The sequence below is a fragment of the Halichoerus grypus genome, chromosome 1, assembly GCF_964656455.1.
Source record: "Halichoerus grypus chromosome 1, mHalGry1.hap1.1, whole genome shotgun sequence".
NCBI classification, from domain to species: Eukaryota; Metazoa; Chordata; class Mammalia; order Carnivora; family Phocidae; genus Halichoerus; species Halichoerus grypus.
In genome coordinates, this window is record NC_135712.1 from 158155058 (window position 1) to 158172029 (window position 16972).

Consider the following 16972-nt stretch of genomic DNA (forward strand, 5'->3'; position numbering starts at 1 on the left):
CGATGCTGTACTTTGTCAAATGCTTTTTCTGCATCTATTGAGAGGATCATATGGTTCTTGTTTTTTATTTTATTAATGTATTGTATCTCATTGATTGATTTGTGGATGTTGAACCAACCTTGCAGCCCAGGAATAAATCCAACTTGGTCGTGGTGAATAATCCTTTTAATGTACTGTTGGATCCTATTGGCTAGTATTTTGGTGAGAATTTTTCATCCATGTTCATCAGGGATATTGGTCTGTAGTTCTCCTTTTTGATGGGGTCTTTGGTTTTGGGATCAAGGTAATGCTGGCCTCATAAAATGAGTTTGGAAGCTTTCCTTCCATTTCTATTTTTTGGAACAGTTTCAGAAGAATAGGTATTAATTCTTCTTTAAATGTTTGGTAGAATATCCCTGGGAAGCCATCTGGCCCTGGGCTTTTGTTTGTTGGGAGATTTTTGATGACTGCTTCAATTTCCGTAGTGGTTATAGGTCTGTTCAGGTTTTCTATTTCTTCCTGGTTCAGTTTTGGTAGTTGATACATCTCTAGGAATCCATCCATTTCTTCCAGATTATCGAATTTGCTGGCATATAGTTGCTCATAATATGTTCTTATAATTGTTTGTATTTCTTTGGTGTTGGTTGTGATCTCTCCTCTTTCATTCATGATTTTGTTGATTTGGGTCATTTCTCTTTTCTTTTTGATAAGTCTGGCCAGGGGGTTATCAGTCTTGTTAATTCTTTCAAAGAACCAGCTCCTAGTTTCATTGATCTGTTCTACTCTTCTTTTAGTTTCTATTTCATTGATTTCTGCTCTGATATTTATTATTTCTCTTCTCCTGCTGGGTTTAGGCTTTCTTTGATGTTCTTTCTCCACGTCCTTTAGATGTAGGGTTAGGTTGCGTATTTGAGACCTTTCTTGTTTCTTGAGAAAGGCTTGTATTGCTATACACTTTCCTCTTAGGACTGCCTTTGCTGCATCCCAAAGATTTTGAACAGTTGTGTTTTCATTTTCATTGGTTTCCATTAATTTTTTTTAATTCTTCTTTAATTTCCTGGTTGACCCATTCATTCTTTAGTAGGATGCTCTTTAGCCTCCATGTATCTGAGTTCTTTCTGACTTTCCTCTTGTGATTGAGTTCTAGTTTCAAAGCACTGGACCACTTTCCCTTTCTATAATACACTTCTTTGGTCCCCAAATATGATGCTCTCCTGTTTTGTTTTTTTCTCTCCTTACCTCTCTCATGTCTCTTCTCTGCCTCTGCATTGCAGGATCATACTCCCCTGGTCATTAAATGTTGCAGGAACTCAAGCTTCAGTAGTGACCCCTCTACTCTGCTCCCCCTTTACCTATGATAAGATCCATCTTCCTGAATGCTCTACCTTCCACCCAAACCTCTTCACTCATTGCTGATTTACTCCTACTTATTCTTGGATCTCAGCTTACATGGCACTTCCTGAAAAAAATCTTTCCTGAGCTCCTGTCTTGGTCAAATCCCTTTACCACTTGCATAGGTTGGGTCTCAGCCAGATTACCACTACTCACCGAAGGACCTTGGGAAAGTGAAGAGACCTCAAAATGGCTGTCTCTTCATCTATAAATGGGGATAATCTATCATACCTATAACATCAGGTTGCTGTGAGGCTATTACACTGAGTTTACACATGTAAAATGCTCAGAACATGGCACAGTAAGTGCTCAATAAGTCTTAGCTCTCGTTACATACTTCTACAGCATCATATTCTTCTCTTTTGCAAGACTTATGACAGCTAGAATTTTAACACTTGTTGGTATAGTGTTATTTATTTAAGCAATTTTTTATTTGAGTATAGTTGACACACTATTAGTTTCAGGCATACATCATAGGGATTCAACATCTCTTCCCATTATGCTCTGCTCACCAATATAGCTGCTCTCTGTCCCCATACAACACTATCATAATATCATTGACTATATTCTCTATGCTGTGCCTTTTATCCCTGTGACTCATTCCATAATTAGAAGACTGTATCTCCCACTCCACTTCACCCATTTTGCCCATCCCCACACCCCACTTCCTTCTGGCAACCATCAGTGTATTTATAGGTCTGATTCTGCTTTTTGTTTATTCATTTGTTTTGTTTTTTTAGATTTCACATATGAGTGAAACCACATGGTATTTATCTTTCTTTGTCTGCTTATTTCACTTAGCATAATACCCTCTAGGTCCATCCATGTTATCACAAACCTATGATGTTTATTATTGACCATCTCCCCTATAGACCCTTGAGAGAGGGATGATGAATGCTTTGCCCACAAGTGCATCCCCAGTACTTAGCCTAGGACTTGGTACCTAGGTGTGCCGGATATTCTCCATTTGCCTCTCCAGAACCACTGTCCACCCTCAACTGGCTCTGAGCCCCAGGAGGCTGAGACCTCTATATATTTATGAAACCATCTGTAAGTGACACCGCCAGTCATTTAACTTCTGGCTGGGTTTGGCTAATGGGAGACACTAGCAGTTTAAAGGGTAAGCAGAGAATAAGGTTGGGGTATTTATTCCCATGGATCTCTCTCTGCCAGGCCACAGCTGATGGTAGCTGTTTTTTTTTAAATAGAGATGCCCCTCCACCCAACCTCAGATAATCCCACTCCTATTCACTCCCCAGTTCAGGGGAGTTTCTGGTGGTAACAGCCCCTTAACTGTGCCCAGGCATAGGGTGCTTCACCATTGTTCCCCATGTATCTGTAAACTGTCCCTTCTTCAAGCCCTGCCCAATTACACCAGTTAGATGCCACCTCTTTCCTTCTGGGGCACTGATACAAAATGGTCTATGTCTATATGTATTAAATTAATAAGTAAATACCTGTTTTACCAGATGAAGATAATAATCCTCAGTCCAAACCATGGCTAAAGTTGTTATGATGAGTTAATAAGAAACAAGAAGTAGCAGGCGCCTGGGTGATTCAGTCAGTTGAGCATCTGACTCTTGATTTCGGCTCCGGTCATGATCTTGGGGTCATGGGATTGTGCCCTGTGTTGGGCTCCATGCTCAGCGTGGAGTCTGCTTGAGATTCTCTCTCTCCCTCTGCCCTCTCCCCACTCGTGTGTGCTCTCTAAATAAATAAATTAATTTAATTAAAAAAAAAGAATCAGGAAGTAAACATATATTTTAAAAAAGTGAGGGCATTCTGGAGTAGTGGTTCTCAAAGGTGAGAGTGTATCAGAACAACATGGAGGGCTTATTAAACCTACATTGCTGAGCTCTACCCCAAGACAGGCTGATTTGGCAGGCCTAGGGGAGGGAGGGTAAACAACTTGCATTTCTAACAAGTTTCCCCGTGATGTTGATGCTTCTATGCTGGAGACCACAGTTTGAGAAACAAACACTAGAGAAACACCAGAGGTTTTTGTTACTTATAGACCCCAAGTCTCATGGTGGCATTAACTATCTTTAAGGACACAAAGGCCAAGTATAATATAATCTATGTTTTATTTTATACTTCTCTGATCATTAAAATCTAAACAGAAGTTTTGCTTAAACATAAAAGGAAGAAAAAGAGAAAAAACATTAACAGGATTAAATACTGGGAGCAGATGAAGGGTGTGCAAGGAAAGGCTGTCTTGGGAAGGGCTGCACATTTGCAGGCACACTGGCAAAATGGCCAACGAAGCTCAGAGCTGGTGAAGACTGTGCTTAAGCCACAGCTCAGTCCTGAGGCTTGGGCACAGAAGGCGTCTCATTCCTGCTCCTCCCCAATCCAGGCTGCATGGGCACAGAACAGTGCCAGCATATCTCCCAAGTGCACCGGACATGTCTCTTCCTTCAGCGTCTTCAGGCCAGAGTCCCCTGCTCTCCACACACACATGCACACTCATTTGCACTCACCAAGCACATGGGTGTGCACTTATGTCCGGGAACATGCAGTCACATTCACACACAAACAATGCTTCTGATTTCAGGCCTCCCTCACCCTCATAGGCTCAGGTTCCAACTCCAGAGTCAAGATGTGTGTTAGTGTCCTTAGCAGACTGACAAAGGGCCACTGCAGAGGCAGGGTGTCAACCATCCTTCCTGAGGACCCAGGCAGGGAGAAACTTCTGTACCCTGCTGGTGTGAAGGAAAATTCTACTGAGCAACTGGGGCTGCCTGGGCTCATTAGGGAGGTCCAGATGCTGGTTCTGAGAAGCCATCCAGCCCTGCTTCACTCCTCAATAACCAGTTGATAAGAAAGCAGAGTGTCAGAAGGCCAGTCCCTAGGAGGTCCCCCAACCCTGTGAGATAGGGGATACAGTGGTTGTCTGGATCCAGGGCCTGGTGCCATGTCAGCCGAACCATCACTTCTGCCAGGTACAGGAGAATCGTCACCTGGCACAAGAGCAAGCAGACACAAAAAATAACAACTAAGTCAGATAGTCAAGTGTCACTAAGAAACACTAGCAAATTTCAAAGGCAGATACCAAGGTGGACATGTCCACTCCAAGGAGTCCCCTTCCTCTAGCTTTTCTTGGGGCCAGTGCCCAGCTATGAGCTCATGCAGAGGCAGGAAGTCCACCCTTATCCATAGTTGCCTAGCCTCCCTCCCTGTGGTCAGGTCCTACTTGTGGCAAACTGAGGTGCCAGACAGACCATCTCTGCTACACCAACTCCTCTCAGTATCCTTGAAAACTCAAGACATAGACCTTATTGGGACTTCAATTTGAGTTTGCTGGAAGCCCTTGTATGGGCAGCTTTGGACATTAAGCCTTTCCTGAAAGTGCCAGTAGTGAGCACAGTCCTGGCCTCATTCCAGGGCTCCTCGATCCCCTGTCCCAGGCTGACTCCAGCCCCTTCCCTGCTCCTGCTCAAGACAGTTTGTCAGAGTGCTCCAGCCCACTGTTCAGGGTCAGGGACATGCTGCAATTGTAAGTGCCCTAACTCAGGGAGATTTGAACATGTCAGTCCCTAGTTCTAGCACTGCCCTCCTAGCACAGTTATCTCTGCAGACAACCTGGGCCCACGAGGGGCATCAGTCAGCTAGTCTGGGCAGACAGTCTGCTGAGTACTACCCAGAGGCAGGCACCAGCTTACTCTCTTTCATCATGTCCTTATCACCATCCAGCCCTGACTTAAGTCCCTACATGCCTTTCAGCAACACTCCAGCAGGGGCCTGGTCTCTGCCCACCCTATCTGTGATGGTTGGTGTGCATGGCACAGATCATCAGTTGGACCCACTGATCAACTTGCTTCACGGCAACTTGCTGCAACTTCAGGATGAACCTTTGATCCTCTGCTGAGGAGTGTGCAGTGTGCTATATGTAGTATGGAGTGTGCCTTGTGGGGGGTGTACCCTATGAAATGTGCAGTGTAGCATGTGCTGTGTGGAATGTTCAGTGTGAAGTGTGCAATACAGAGTGTGGAGTGGCTTCTCTGTCTGGATCATGCCCTTGGGCTTGAACAAGTTGACTCTTGGAAGATGGGGGTCCTGGAACTGCCCTCCTGCCAACCAAGACAAATCTTGCTGGCTGACCAACCACTGAATGCTGCTCTGATACTGCTATAGTCATCCTCACCTGGATCAGGCTTGCTAGCAGATAGAACACCACAAAGATCTTACTGTCTGGGACCAAATGGCCTTCCACCAAGTAGATGATGTAGAAGAAAATCAGATGGCCCGGAACCACCAGAAAGAGCAGGACTCGGGCTGATATGGAATTAATTTCTGGAAAAAACAAAACCAAGGAGATTGTGTGACCTGCTGGGCAGCAGAAGCCACCTTGGCATGTGACAGTCTCCAGTGAGGCATCCACATTCATTTATCTATTACACGAGTGTTTACTGAGCATCTACTATGTGGCAGGCACATTCTCGCATATGGGGATATACTCCTGTCCCTTCCCTCATGGAACTGACATTTTAGGGAAGAGAGAGAGAGAGAGAGAAAAACAAAACAAAACAAAACAAAACAGAATCGAGTAGCAGAAACAAACAAACAAGAAAAGTCATTTCAAACTGACCAGTGCGAGGATGAAAATAAACCAGGATAATGTGGTAGAGAACAAAGTGTATATTAGTAGGATGAATACTGGAGACTAGAAGCCCTTGAGAGAAGATGACATCTAGGCTGAGATATGAATCTGGAGGAGAGGACTCTGGGCAGAGGAAAGGGAACATGCAAAGGGCTTAAGGTGGAAGAGAGCTCTGGAATGTGGACGAACGAAGGCTCAGCATGTGGAATTAGTAATCCAGGGAAGGGTGGCACACTCATGGGAGGCCTCAGGCAGCCCCTTCCTCACGCTAAGCCTCTGGGACTCATTCAGCACATTCTCTTTTGGCTTCAGTACTCTAAGAATTTGAGACTCTGCAAGAAGTGTGACTTCCCTGCCCCAACCACACACACTTTTAAAAATTGTAACATATGAATGCAACTGACTTCTCAACAGAAATAGAGTTTCAATAAAAAGTCTCCATTTACCTCTGAGTTAAAATATTTCATCAAACTAACAAGAAAGAGGAGGAACAATCATACAGCTTAGAAGCTAAAAACACTACCATAAAATAATATGTAGAGAGAGGCTGAGAACACTCAAGAGTCCAAAATCTATTCATGATGAAAAATTAGACAAGGTATGAAAAGATTCTTTGGAAAAAAAAGTAGAAGCAAAATAAATAATTGCTATTGGCAGCTGGCCCTAAAACTCAAGAAAATCTATAGAAACATTACATAAATAAGAATTCAGTAAAATATTTAGATGCTGCTATAGCATCTGGGTGTCCTCCATCACCCAGATCCATATGTTGTAAATCTAACCCTCAATGTGATGGTATTTGGAGATGATTAGGTCATAAGGGTACAGCACTCATGAATGTCATTAGTGCTTATAACCTTATAAAAGACACCTCAGACACTTCACTCCTTCCACCATGTGAGGACACAGTGAGAAGACAGCTGTCTACAAACTAGTAAGCAGGCCATCACCAGACAAAATTTGCTAGTGCCTTGACCTTGAACTTCCACAAACCACAACTATAAAAAATAAGCTTCTTGTATTTATGAGCCACCCATTCTATACTTCCATTATAGCAGCTGAACTAAGACAGATACAGAAATAATGGAGAAATAGAAACAGATTTTCTATATATAAATGACAAATCAGAAAATTCAATGGTAATTTCCACTTCAAGACAAGATGGCTAGACATATTTCTTCCTATTCCTCTCATTAAATACAACTAAAAACCCTGGACATTATATATAAAACAAACATAAGAAGATTTGAAAAGGTGGAGAGAAAGGGTGGACTGGCCAGGGACCTGGGGACCCAACAAACAACACAGAAGTGAATTCCCTGAGTTGTTGTTTTGGTGTTTTGGGGGAGTTTTGCCTCATATATCCCAGACCAGATGCTAGAGAAGTCAGCAACTCAGAAACGTCAATGGGCACAGACCAAAAAAAAAAAAAGACTCAACAAAAGCCCGCTCTGTCTAGCCAAAAGTCCAAAAGAGGGACAGCCTAGCAAAACACAGAACTTTTAGGCAACTTCTCTATTCCAGCCAAACATCACAGGAAAAACTACAGCCCCACTTCCATTAGCAAAGGCCAAGAGGGGAGCCTGGACTTCTGACCAAATCTAGGTGGAATGTGCCACTCACCCCTTCTGGTTGAGGGGGGATAGAGAAGGCTGAGTGGAGAGTAAGCGGTACTCTGCCTGGTGGTAATGAGCTCCCCACTCAACCATGTCTGTGAAGGCCATGTGGGCAGCAATAACAAAGCTGCCCTCTCCCTCTCAGCCAGGGTAGTGTCAGAGGAACGTGGACTCCTCCCCAGCCCACCAGCAATGAAGTGCTCCTCTTCCCCCAGTGTATGAACAGAGACGGTGGGGATGGTAGGGGTGGGGGGAAACCTGGGCTTCTACCTCCAACTGGCAGTAAGGAAGCAATGCATTCCCTTTCCTTCAGTAGTGCAGTGTCAGAAAAGGTAGCTGAAAAAGACTTAAATGAGATCCAGAGTTTCATAACATATTCCCCGAATGCCTGGGATTCAATCTGAAATCACTTCTTATAAAAGAAAAAAAATTTCAACTTGATAAGACAACCAACAGACACTAAGAATGAGATGACACAGATGGCAGAATTATCTGAAAGCAATTTTAATGAATCCATTGTAGAAGTGCTTCAACCAGCAATTACAAATATACTTGAAACAAATGATAAAAATAGAATGTTTTGGTAAAAAAAAATTAGAAAGTCTCAGAAAAGAAACAGAAGATACAAAGAAGACCCATGTGGAAATTTTAGAACTGAAAAAATACAATAGCCAAAAAACCCCAAACAACTCAATGCAATGGATGACTAGCTGAGTGAAGAGGGCAGAGGAAAGAATCCATGAACTTGAAAAAAACCTATGGAAATTAGCCAATCTGAATAAGAGAGAGTAAAATAGGCTGGGGGAAAAATTGAACAGAGACTCCAGGGCTTGTGGGACTGTAACAAAAGATCCACCATTCATGTCATCAGAATACAGGAAGGAAAGGAAGAAGACAGTGGGGCTGAAGGTGTATCAAAGAAATCATGGCTTAAAATTTCCCAAATTTGGCAAAAGATAAATCCATGTACTCAAGGAGCTAAGTAAACCCCAAACATGCCAAACCCTAAGAAATCCACACCAATGTGCATCATAACTCAAAGACTAGAAAGTAAAGAAAAAGTCTTGAAACAAACAAAAGACAAAAAAATAATTCAAATGACAGTAATTTCTCATCAGAAACCAGGGGATTCAGAAGGAAGTGGTACATTTTTCAAGTGCTGAAAAGAACCATCAACCCTGAATTTTATATCTGGCAAAAATATCCTTCAGGAATGTGCCAGCAAATCTACCCTAAAAGAATGGCTAAAGGTAGTTCTTGAAACAGAAAGGAAATGATTAAAAGAAAATGCAGTGGGAGAAAAGATCCAAGTTTTAAAAGTAACAAAAAGAAAAGACCTCAAAAGGTTTCCAGTGGTTCTCAGAATAGAATCCAGTCTCCCTTCCTCAAGCTTCAAGGTCCTATAATGATCAACCCCTCCCTCCCTGGTCTCAGCTTCCTCCATCCTCTCCCTTGCTCATTATGCTCAGGCCTCCCTGGCCTTTCAATTCTTCAGACTTACCAAGCTCCTTCCTGCTTCTGAGCCTTTGCTCAGGCTGTCCCCTCTGCCTCAAACGCCCCTCTTGCTCCAGCACGCCTCCTCCCCCCCACACCCTCCCCTGCTCCCCCCATCATCCTCAGAGAGGAACTTGCCAAACCCATATCTCAATATCTCCTGAAATTCCTTCCACTGGACCCTGTACTTTTTTATTTTAAAACATGCCACAATTTGTAGTTAAATGCTCCTTTTTTTGGTGTGTTTATCTGCTCTTCTGGATAATGTAAATCCATGTGGGCAAGAATCCGCTTTCTCTGACTCATCACTGCAACCTGACACCTAGTACCTGGCAGAATTAAATATCTGAATGAATGGATGAATCAACTAGAGGCAGAGATGGGGAGTCAGGTCTCTGGGAGGAGGAGCTGTGCCCTTGAAGATGATTGGGCTGAGGTCAGCACTGGTCTTAGACATCTGTTGCTACAGAGCAGATTCCAATGATGGCAATTTTTACTTGTGTAAAGAAATGGCCACATGGCCTCTGGAAGACACCAGACCCACCTGAGGTGCAAAAAGTGGAGCATGGGTTAGGCCAGAACTGTTTCATCCAGAGGGGGAGAACACCAGGCGTGCTCCACATGTGCAGGTAGGTGGAGATCCGGCTGGTCTGAATGGCCACCAGATTGCCACCAACACCTGGGAGGAGAAAAAGAATGTGGTTTCCCCTTTTTTATGCCAGTCTCTAAGTTCTATCTCTTACTTTAAGTCTATGTCCTCCAGGAAGACTTCCTTGACTGATTCAGCACTGGATCTTTCTTCCTTCCCTCCCACTTTACCACAGATCTTGTTCGGCCCCAAGCAAGGGTAAACTGGACCTTGTGAGTGAGGTATCACCTTGACAGCTATCTCTTACGGTGAAGGAAGTGTGACTGGCAAAGTAGGTTTTTAATACATATTTGTTGGGTAGAGGGAGGGGGTAGGGAATAGGGAGAGAGGGAGGGAAGACAGTGACAGAAAGGTCTATGGGAAGGTATCTTGATAAGCCATTCAAAGTCATAGGATGTGACAGGAATCAGATTCCAGAATGGAACATCTGAGAAAATGAAAGTGCTTTTTCCCCTAAGGTGGGAAGGAGACAGAAGAGAAATTGGGGACAGCAGCAAGAGAAGAAGAGCTATCATATGCAACAGGCCTGGGGCTTACTGCTGAGGCCCCAGCTTCCACATGGAGTGGATTGTGCACAGCCCTGCCAGGACCCCAGGGCCCAGAAGACAAAGGCCATGCCAAGCTCCCTCTGCAGGGCCAGGATCTGGGGCTGGCAGAGAACAGGGCCTACTCATGGCCCTCTCCTTTAGAGGGTGGGCGGGCTGCCCCCATTCGATTTCCTCAGCCCCCTGGGGATTAATCCCTCACTGGGCCAGATGTGCCCCAGTGATGTCCAGAGGGAGAAACCAACTACCCTGGATACAAAGAATGGTCTGTGGGCAGAGGACAGCTGCAGATCTATTTTGCTAGACCCACATGATTTTTTATGTATGTATGTATGTATGTATGTATGTTCAGTCAGCCACCATATAGCACATCATGAGTTTTTGATGTAGTGTTCAATGATTCAATAGTTGTGCAGCACTGGGTGTTATACACGATTTAAAAAAAAAGGAAAAACCTTTTAAAAAGTAATTCAAATTAATTGCCAGCTTCTCCTAACAAGTCAGTTGGGGCAACTCCAGACCTCCAATCTTGACAGGCAGCAACTGGCTGGAGCTGAGCAGGCCCCACTCCCTCCACTCCAGGAACATGCTCTGCAGCATGACTGTTCCCTGCCACTCCTTACAGCCCAGTTACTGTCACACCTGCCGAACTCATTCAAACTGCTTTTGTGGCACCAGGGGCATCTGAGTTGGGTGACATACAAGGAAATCTTTCCAAGTGTTAAACATCGGGACCTTACTTAGGTGATGCAGTCCTTTAGGTGCTCAGCCCCTTGTGTGAGTGGCCAGCCCTGCCTCTGTTGGGAGCAGACCTACTGGGTCTCACTGACATGCAAGGAACAATCACCTAGGTTCCCATGGAAGTAGGGGGAGGGGGTGCCCAAGGGCCTCTGAAGCTGTTTCTTTCTTTTTTTTAAGATTTTGTTAGGGGCGAAGCAAGATGGCAGAGGAGTAGGAGACCTAAATTTCCTCTGGCCCCAGGAATTCAGCTAGATAGGTATCAAACCATTCAGAACACCTACAAACTCAACAGGAGATCAAAGAAAAGAATAGGAGCAACTCTCTGAACAGAAAAGCAACCACTTTCTGGAAGGTAGAACATGCAGAGAAGTGAATCCGAGGCGATATTCCCGAAGATAGATGGCGGGGTGAGGGAGCCTCCATCAGCCAGCTACCAGCAAGTGATAAGAGCACGGAGCACAAAATCGGAATCTGCTCCACTGAGGGACAGCACTCCAGTGGCTAAGCGGGGGGTGGAACCCTCGCTGGGACAGTGTGGTCTCAGGACCCTCGGGGTCACAGAAAGACTGGGGGTGCCTGATGTGGCAGAGCTCCCAGGTATCAGAGCAGGGAAGCCAGCTGCAGAGACAGAGCCGAGGAGTGGGTTCTCAGCTCAGGATTACCATAAACATGATCTGTGGCACAGCCGGGCCACTGCTCTTTCAGCAGGGACCCAACAAGCAGCAGATCCGGGGAGACTCCCCTTCCTCCCTGGGGATGAGTGGCACAGGAACGCATCTCACGGACCTGCTGGGTTTGGAGACTCCACACGGGGTCGGGTGCCAGAGATAGAAATGCTCGGTCACAGGCCAGGTGAGCATGGAGTGCGGCCGGAGACCAGGGAGATGGGAGTGATTGACTGCTTTTCTCTGGGGGCTCACTGAGGAGTGGGGCCCCGAGTTCTCGGCTCCTCCAGGGCGGAGATTGGGAGGCCACCATTTTCACTCTCATCCTCCAAAGCTGTATGGAAAGCTTGCAGGGAACAAAAGCTCCCAAGAGCAAACCTGAGCAGATTACTTAGTCCGGCCCCCCAGCAAGGGTGGGGCAATCGCCTCCAGCAAAGACATTTGAGAACCACTGCAACAGTCCCCTCCCCCAGAAGATCAGCAAGAAGAGCCAGCGAAGACCAAGTTTACTGATCAATGAGAATGGCAGAACTCCAGCACTAGGGAAATACAGCACATAGAATTCATGGCTTTTTTTCCCATGATTCTTTAGTCTTTCAAAGTTAATTTTTTAAATTTTCTTTTCTTTTTCTATATTTTTTAGTTGAATTTTTCTTCTTTCCTTTTTCAACCAACATCTTATCAATTCATTTTTAAAAACCTTTAATTTTTCATTTTTTAGTCATATTTTCTCTTCATTGTATATAACCTTTATATATATATATATATATATATATATATATATATATATATATATATTATAAAGTTGTTCGTTCTTTAAAATTTTATGATACACTTTCTTCTAACAGACCAAAATATACCCTAAATCTAGTGTATGACATTGTCCTAGTCTCCCGCCTGACCACATTTTTAAAAAAATTTTTTATTGTTATGTTAATCACCACACATTAGATCATTAGTTTTAGATGTAGTGTTCCATGATTCATTGTTTGTGCATAACACCCAGTGCTCCATGCAGAACATGCCCTCTTTAATACCCATCACCAGGCTAACCCATCCTCCCACCCCCCTCCCACCTAGAACACTCAGTTTGTTTTTCAGAGTCCATCGTCTTTCATGGTTTATCTCCCCCTCCGATTTCCCCCCTTCATTCTTCCCCTCCTACTATCTTCTTCTTTTTTTTCTTCACATATATTGCATTATTTGTTTCAGAGGTACAGATCTGAGATTCAACAGTCTTGCACAATTCACAGCGCTTACCAGAGCACATACCCTCCCCAGTGTCTATCACCCAGTCACCCCATCCCTCCCACCCCACCCCCCACTCCAGCAACCCTCAGTTTGTTTCCTGAGATTAAGAATTCCTCATATCAGTGAGGTCATATGATACATGTCTTTCTCTGTTTGACTTATTTCACTCAGCATAATACCCTCCAGTTCCATCCACGTCGTTGCAAATGGAAAGATCTCATTCCTTTTGATGGCTGCATAATATTCCATTGTATATATATACCACATCTTCTTTATCCATTCATCTGTTGATGGACATCTTGGCTCTTTCCACAGTTTGGCTATTGTGGACATTGCTGCTATAAACATCGGGGTGCACGTACCCCTTTGGATCCCTACATTTGTATCTTTGTGGTAAATACCCAGCAGTGCAATTGCTGGTTCATATGGTAGCTCTATTTTCAACTTTTTGAGGAACCTCCATACTATTTTCCAGAGTGGCTGAACCAGCTTGCATTCCCACCAACAGTGTAGGAGGGTTCCCCTTTCTCCACATCCCCGCCTACATCTGTCATTTCTTGACTTGTTAATTTTAGCCATTCTGACTGGTGTGAGGTGGTATCTCATTGAGGTTTTGATTTGGATTTCCCTGATACCAAGCAATGTTGAGCACTTTTTCATGTGTCTGTTGGCCATTTGGATGTCTTCTTTGGAAAAATGTCTGTTCATGTCTTCTGCCCATTTCTTGATTGGATTCTTTGTTCTTTGGGTGTTGAGTTTGATAACTTCTTTATAGATTTTGAATACTAGCCCTTTATCTGATATGTCATTTGCAAATATCTTCTCCCATTCTGTCAGTTGTCTTTTGGTTTTGTTGACTGTTTCTTTTGCTGTGCAAAACCTTTTTATCTTGATGAAGTCCCAATAGTTCATTTTTGCCCTTGCTTCCCGTGCCTTTGTCGATGTTTCTAGGAAGAAGTTGCTGCGGCTGAGGTCGAAGAGGTTGCTGCCTGTGTCCTCCTTTAGGATTTTGATGGACTCCTGTCTCACATTTAGGTCCTTCAACCATTTTGAGTCTATTTTTGTGTGTGGTGTAAGGAAATGGTCCAGTTTCATTCTTCTGCATGTGGCTGTCCAATTTTCCCAACACCATTTGTTGAAGAGACTGTTTTTTCCATTGGAAATTCTTTCCTGCTTTGTCAAAGATTAGTTGACCATAGAGCTGAGGGTCCATTTCTGGGCTCTCTTTTCTGTCCCATTGATCTATGTGTCTGTTTTTGTGCCAGTACCATACTGTCTTGATGATGACAGCTTTGTAATAGAGCGGGAAGTCCGGAATTGTGATGCCACCAGCTTTGCTTTTCTTTTTCAACATTCCTCTGTCTATACGGGGTCTTTCTGGTTCCATACAAATTTTAGGATTATTTGTTCCATTTCTTTGAAAAAAGTGGATGGTATTTTGATGGGGATTGCATTGAATGTGTAGATTGCTCTAGGTAGCATTGACATCTTCACAATATTTGTTCTTCCAATCCATGAGCATGGAACGTTTTTCCATTTCTTTGTGTCTTCCTCAATTTCTTTCATGAGTATTTTATAGTTTTCTGAGTACAGATCCTTTGCCTCTTTGGTTAGATTTATTCCTAGGTATCTTATGGTTTTGGGTGCAGCTGTAAATGGGATCGACTCCTTAATTTCTCTTTCTTCTGTCTTGGTGGTGGTGTATAGGAATGCCACTGACTTCTGTGCATTGATTTTATATCCTGCCACTTGACTGAATTCCTGTATGAGTTCTAGCAGTTTTGGTGTGGAGTCTTTTGGATTTTCCACATAAAGTATCATATCATCTGCAAAGAGTGAGCGTTTGACTTCTTCTTTGCCGATTTGGATGCCTTTTATTTCTTTTTGTTGTCTGGTTGGGGTGGCTAGGACTTCTAATACTATGTTGAATAGCAGTGGTGTTAGTGGACATCCCTGCCGCGTTCCTGACCTTAGGGGGAAAGCTCTCAGTTTTTCCCCATTGAGAATGATATTCGCTGTAGGTTTTTCATAGATGGCTTGTATGATATTGAGGTATGTACCCTCTATGCCTATACTCTGAAGAGTTTTGATCAAGAAAGGATGCTGTACTTTGTCAAATGCTTTTTCTGCATCTATTGAGAGGATCATGATTCTTGTTCTTTCTTTTGTTAATGTATTGTATCACGTTGATTGATTTGTGGATGTTGAACCAACCTTGCAGCCCAGGGATAAATCCCACTTGGTCGTGGTGAATAATCCTTTTAATGTACTGTTGGATCCTATTGGCTAGTATTTTGGTGAGAATTTTTGCATCCATGTTCATCAGGGATATTGGTCTGTAGTTCTCCTTTTTGATGGGGTCTTTATTTGGTTTTGGGATGAAGGTAATGGTGGCCTCATAAAATGAGTTTGGAAGTTTTCCTTCCATTTCTATTTTTTGGAACAGTTTCAGAAGAATAGGTATTAATTCTTCTTTAAATGTTTGGTAGAATATCCCTGGGAAGCCATCTGGCCCTGGGCTTTTGTTTTTTGGGAGATTTTTGATAACTGCTTCAATTTCCGTAGTGGTTATAGGTCTGTTCAGGTTTTCTATTTCTTCCTGGTTCAGTTTTGGTAGTTGATACATCTCTAGGAATGCATCCATTTCTTCCAGGTTATCTAATTTGCTGGATTATAGTTGCTCATAATATGTTCTTATAATTGTTTGTATTTCTTTGGTGTTGATTGTGATCTCTCCTCTTTCATTCATGATTTTGTTGATTTGGGTCATTTCTCTTTTCTTTTTGATAAGTCTGGCCAGGGGTTTATCAATCTTGTTAATTCTTTCAAAGAACCAGCTCCTAGTTTCGTTGATCTGTTCCTCTGTTCTTTTGGTTTCTATTTCATTGATTTCTGCTCTGATCTTTATTATTTCTCTTCTCCTACTGGGTTTAGGCTTTATTTGCTGTTCTTTCTTCAGGTCCTTTAGGTGTAGGGTTAGGTTGTGTACTTGAGACCTTTCTTGTTTCTTGAGAAAGGCTTGTATTGCTATATACTTTCGTCTTAGGACTGCCTTTGCTGCATCCCAAAGATTTTGAATAGTTGTGTTTTCATTTTCATTGGTTTCCATGAATTTTTTTTAATTCTTCTTTAATTTCCTGGTTGACCCATTCATTCTTTAGTAGGATGCTCTTTAGCGTCCATGTATTTGAGTTCTTTCTGACTTTCCTCTTGTGATTGAGTTCTAGTTTCAAAGCATTGTGGTCTGAAAATAGGGAATGATCCCAAACTTATGGTACTGGTTGAGACAGGATTTATGACCTAGGATGTGATCGATTCTGGAGAATGTTCCATGGGCACTAGAGAAGAATGTGTATTCCATTGCTTTGGGATGGAATGTTCTGAATATGTCTGTGAAGTCCATTTGTTCCAATGTGTCATTTAAAGTCTTTATTTCCTTGTTGATCTTTTGCTTAGATGATCTGTCCATTTCAGTGAGGGGAGTGTTAAAGTCCCCCACTATTAGTGTATTGCTGTTGATGTGTTTCTTTGCTTTTGTTATTAATTGCCTTATATAATTGGATGCTCCCATGTTAGGGGCATAGATATTTACAATTGTTAGATCTTCTTGTTGGATAGACCCTTTAAGTAGGATATAGTGTCCTTCCTCATCTCTTATTATAGTCTTTGGTTTAAAATCTAATTTGTCTGATATAAGGATTGCCACCCCGGCTTTCTTTTGGTGTCCATTAGCATGGTAAATGGTTTTCCACCCCCTCACTTTCAATCTGGGGGTGTCTTTGGGTCTAAAATGAGTCTCTTGCAGACAGCATATCGATGGATCTTGTTTTTTAGTCCAGTTTGATAGCCTGTGTCTTTTGACTGGGGCATTTAGCCCATTTACATTCAGGGTAACTATTGAAAGATAGGAATTTAGTGCCATTGTATTGCCTGTAAGGTGACTGTTACTGTATATTGTCTGTGTTCCTTTCTGGTCTATGTTGCTTTTAGGCTTTCTCTTTGCTTAGAGGACCCCTTTCAAGATTTCTTGTAGGGCTGGT

At 43.1% G+C, this 16972-nt stretch overlaps 1 protein-coding gene across 6 annotated transcripts in view; it reads right to left on the bottom strand.

The window, feature by feature from the left end:
• Positions 1 to 3436: 3436 nt before the first annotated feature.
• Positions 3437 to 16972, bottom strand: part of SLC41A3 (solute carrier family 41 member 3) — a 93146-nt gene continuing 79610 nt past the window's right edge. For 4 of the 6 annotated variants that reach the window (XM_078074135.1, XM_078074140.1, XM_078074144.1 and 1 more), the window contains 3 exons: positions 9626 to 9760; positions 5516 to 5664; positions 3437 to 4331 (listed from right to left, as the gene is read on the bottom strand). In XM_078074135.1, coding sequence (XP_077930261.1) covers positions 4122 to 4331; positions 5516 to 5664; positions 9626 to 9760 — 494 coding nt within the window. In that variant the 3' untranslated portion in view covers positions 3437 to 4121. The remainder of the gene's footprint in view (positions 4332 to 5515; positions 5665 to 9625; positions 9761 to 16972) is intronic. The other 2 variants (XM_078074146.1, XM_078074151.1) reach the window with 2 other exon arrangements.